Source organism: Grammomys surdaster, unplaced genomic scaffold, assembly GCF_004785775.1.
Source record: "Grammomys surdaster isolate TR1022 unplaced genomic scaffold, NIH_TR_1.0 125861, whole genome shotgun sequence".
Classification (NCBI taxonomy): Eukaryota; Metazoa; Chordata; class Mammalia; order Rodentia; family Muridae; genus Grammomys; species Grammomys surdaster.
This window is the reverse complement of record NW_021620687.1, coordinates 2,878,120-2,881,347: the sequence shown is the minus strand read 5'-3', so window position 1 is coordinate 2,881,347 and position 3,228 is coordinate 2,878,120. Positions and strand designations below refer to the sequence as shown.

The window sequence follows — 3,228 nt, the reverse complement described above, 5'->3', positions numbered from 1 at the left end:
GTGGTCTGCCCTCCCACTGGGTGCTTTCTGTGTCTCCTATTGGTGGTCTGCCCTCCCACTGGGTGCTTTCTGTGTCTCCTATTGGTGGTCTGCCCTCCCACTGGGTGCTTTCTGTGTCTCCTATTGGCAGGCTAGACCCTTTGCTCTTCTGATGTAATCAGTTGGGGGGGATATAAGGCTGGTATTGGGTAATAGCTTTCACTCCCAGGCTTACCCCATTAGTCCACTTGATATCTTACAATGCAGACCTTTGCTCTGTAAAGTATCTTTGTTTCGTTAAGCATTTGGGTTCCAATTGTATTTTCATTGCCTTAAGAACTTGAAAGGGCAGTTTTATTAGATGCCTTCTAGGTACAGTGATCGCTAGGCTAGTTTTCGGTAAGCTGATACTTCCTTCTGATAAATGTGACTTGCGTAGATTACACACATTGTGGCTGAGTTCTGGACTGCGTGCTCAGTGCTCAGGCAGTTTTGTCCACTAAAGTCGCACTGTCAGGGAACTTTTAAACTTTACACCTTTATTCCACCACCTCAAGAATCGAGGCCGTACCCTTATTAGAACAAGAAATATGGGGTGAGTCTTTTTTGCCCTCTCTCCTTACCCCTTTGTTCTTTGAATAAGCCTAATTCTGCTACTGTCCACCACTTTAAAAGCACTCATAGATTTTATCCTTTAATTTATAGGTAGACTGTCTGTCAATACATACATGCTAATGTTGCTACATTTGTATTGAAGAATAGCATAATTTTCCTCGCGTTGGTCAATAGCATACAAATCAATATGAATGTTAAGCCTGCATGCCTATCAACCCTCCCTTCCCTGCCCATAACTCAGTGTGCATATGCACATTTGTCTATGACTCAGACGTTGGAAAATCATAACCTATTGAATTACTTTGGGGATTGATTTTAAAAATTTATCTTATATGAAAAATTAAATTTGGGTCCTAATGCTTGTGCAGAGTATTGCTTTTGGAAGATATGATTCTTGAAACTTGTAATTCATTTTACTTGTTTGTATCTCACTAAACATAAATAAATTTGAGATAAAAATACATTAGTCAATCTGGCAGACAGAGGCCGGTTAAGGAGGGTTCACAGCCTAAAGCAATGGTGTGTCTGTCAGTGGGGATTGGAGGAGAGAAGAGGACAGCCAGGTTTGTTTATCTCACATGGTAACATGCAGAGCGCCTCATCAGTCACTCTGTTCACAGATTAATATTCTGCCTCTCAAACTAGAGGGACTTTCCTTTCCTATTGATCTTCCACTCTGCAAGCAAACCCAACAGCACCTTTACTTTAACAGGCCTCCCAAGTGTAAGCAGTCCAGGACCAGTAGAGAAAAGGGCTTTGGAATATTATTTTCAAGGAATCCATTTGTGAATTCTTTTGTATCGGTATTTGTGAATTTTCAATTTTAGTATTTTCTTATTCTCCACTTAAACCAGTCTTAAATGTACTAGATTTTCTGAAGAAGGGGTGCACCCCTGAATTCTAAACCGCTTAACTTTAATTCATTTGTTGTTGTGGCTGCCCATCGCCACAAATGGCTTTCATCCTTGCTAGATAGACAGTAAGCTTCCTGAAGGCATGCAGTGCCTCTGGCTTCCTGGCTTTAGCCTCACAGCGTGGGAGGCTGCACTGTCTGGAAAGAATGGGAGCCCCAGAAACCAGCTCCAGCTGAGCTCTGTTCCGTGTTCTTCCGCCAGTGACTGCTTCTGCAGTCAGCCCAGTGGTGAAAATGGCTTGTGTTGTACAGTAATTTAAATTATTGCCAACAGCAATGGGCTTTGTTTTTTGGTTTTTTTGTTTTTGTTTTTGTTTTTTTTATTTCTGTCTGTTTGTTGTTTTGTTTGGTGATTTTTATTGTTGTTGTTGTTTCTTTCGGTTTGGTTTGGTTTGTCCAAAAACAAAAAAGATGAAAACATCTCCATTTGCAGCTCCAGCACTTGTAGCTTGATAAAAAGAAACATTCCTAAAAAGTTGCATACAAACAACACTGTGCTTACCCCAACCTGATGGCTAATACTGCACATTGTTTTCAATTAGGAATACAATAGATATGGCTGGTGGGTCGGAGAACTGAAGGGAGCCATTGGCCTGGTGCCTAAAGCCTACCTAATGGAGATGTATGATATCTGAGGGTCTGGGTAAGTACGTTTTAATCTAATATTGTGTAATAGCTCTTATGTTCTCCCGGTCTCTTCCTTGAGTCTTTGCCTTTTTAAGTCTTTGTAGTTTTCTGACAACATAAGTCTGGTGCCCCAAATCTGTTTTTGTTTTTGTTTTATTTTGTTTGGCTTCAGCTTTAATTTTTTAAAATAACTCTAGAGAATTTACTTTGGAAGTGAACAGATTATTCAGAGAAAGTTCCTTTGACAATAACCAGCCGTGTTCACAAACCTCCTCTTATACAGTAAAATGCCACTTTGATGGCCTTCCTGAGGAAATGAATTCAAAACTGTTGAGCAACTATTCACTTTTGTTTGGCTAAAATTGTTTTTTTTTCTAACCAGGATAAATAAATCAACATTTCTACTGAAGAGAAAAACTTAAATGTAACTTTACCTTTTTGCCTGCAGAGAAGTCTTCTGTCCGTCTGCAAGCACCTTGGAACTGGAACCACCTGAATGCTTGCTCAGAGCCACCGTCCTTTGGTGACCATTCCTGCCTCAGCTGTCATTCTATGTAGTCACTCACTAAAGCACTCTGATGTCAGATTAAGCAAGCGGTAACAGGTTACATTAGATACAAGCAGTAAAAATAAGACCTGTTGCTGTTGTGCAAATAATAGCTAGTTTTAAATTACCTGTTTGGTTTGTATGGGAAAATTCACTGTGATTGTATGTGAATCTTCGTCATTGAAGAGCGAGTGAGGGTTGCTGTTCCTCTTAGTCACTGGGTATAAGTTATTTTTAGAGTGCCACATATAATTTCCTAGACTTTGTATATTTTGAGTCAATAATAAAGACTTCTTTAAAGCTGTTTAGATGACCTAGCTTGGTATTTTAGTCTTCATAGAGTATTAACATGTTGTCATTAAAGAAGTTGTGTGGACACACAGGTTTACCTGCTGTTCTGTAAGAAAGAATAAACAAGCGCTCACATTACAGACAGAGGGACAGTGGCAGCCTGCTGTCAGCTGGTGCACAGAGCAAACCAGAGCTGGGTTTGTGAAAGCCCTTCAGTATCCTAATTTGATGATGAGCTCGCCAGTGTTTTCTAATA

General features: G+C 40.1%; 1 protein-coding gene across 2 annotated transcripts in view; it reads left to right on the top strand.

Annotated features, from left to right (window-relative positions):
• Skap2 (src kinase associated phosphoprotein 2) overlaps window positions 1-2,994 on the top strand; it is a 153,861-nt gene extending 150,867 nt beyond the window's left edge. The window contains exons 12-13 of one of the 2 annotated variants that reach the window (XM_028790028.1): window positions 2,050-2,150; window positions 2,583-2,994. In XM_028790028.1, the coding sequence (XP_028645861.1) occupies window positions 2,050-2,142 (93 nt within the window). In that variant the 3' untranslated portion in view covers window positions 2,143-2,150; window positions 2,583-2,994. Of the gene's footprint in view, window positions 1-2,049; window positions 2,151-2,516 lie in introns of both variants that reach the window. The other variant, XM_028790029.1, reaches the window with a different exon arrangement.
• Window positions 2,995-3,228: the final 234 nt, after the last annotated feature.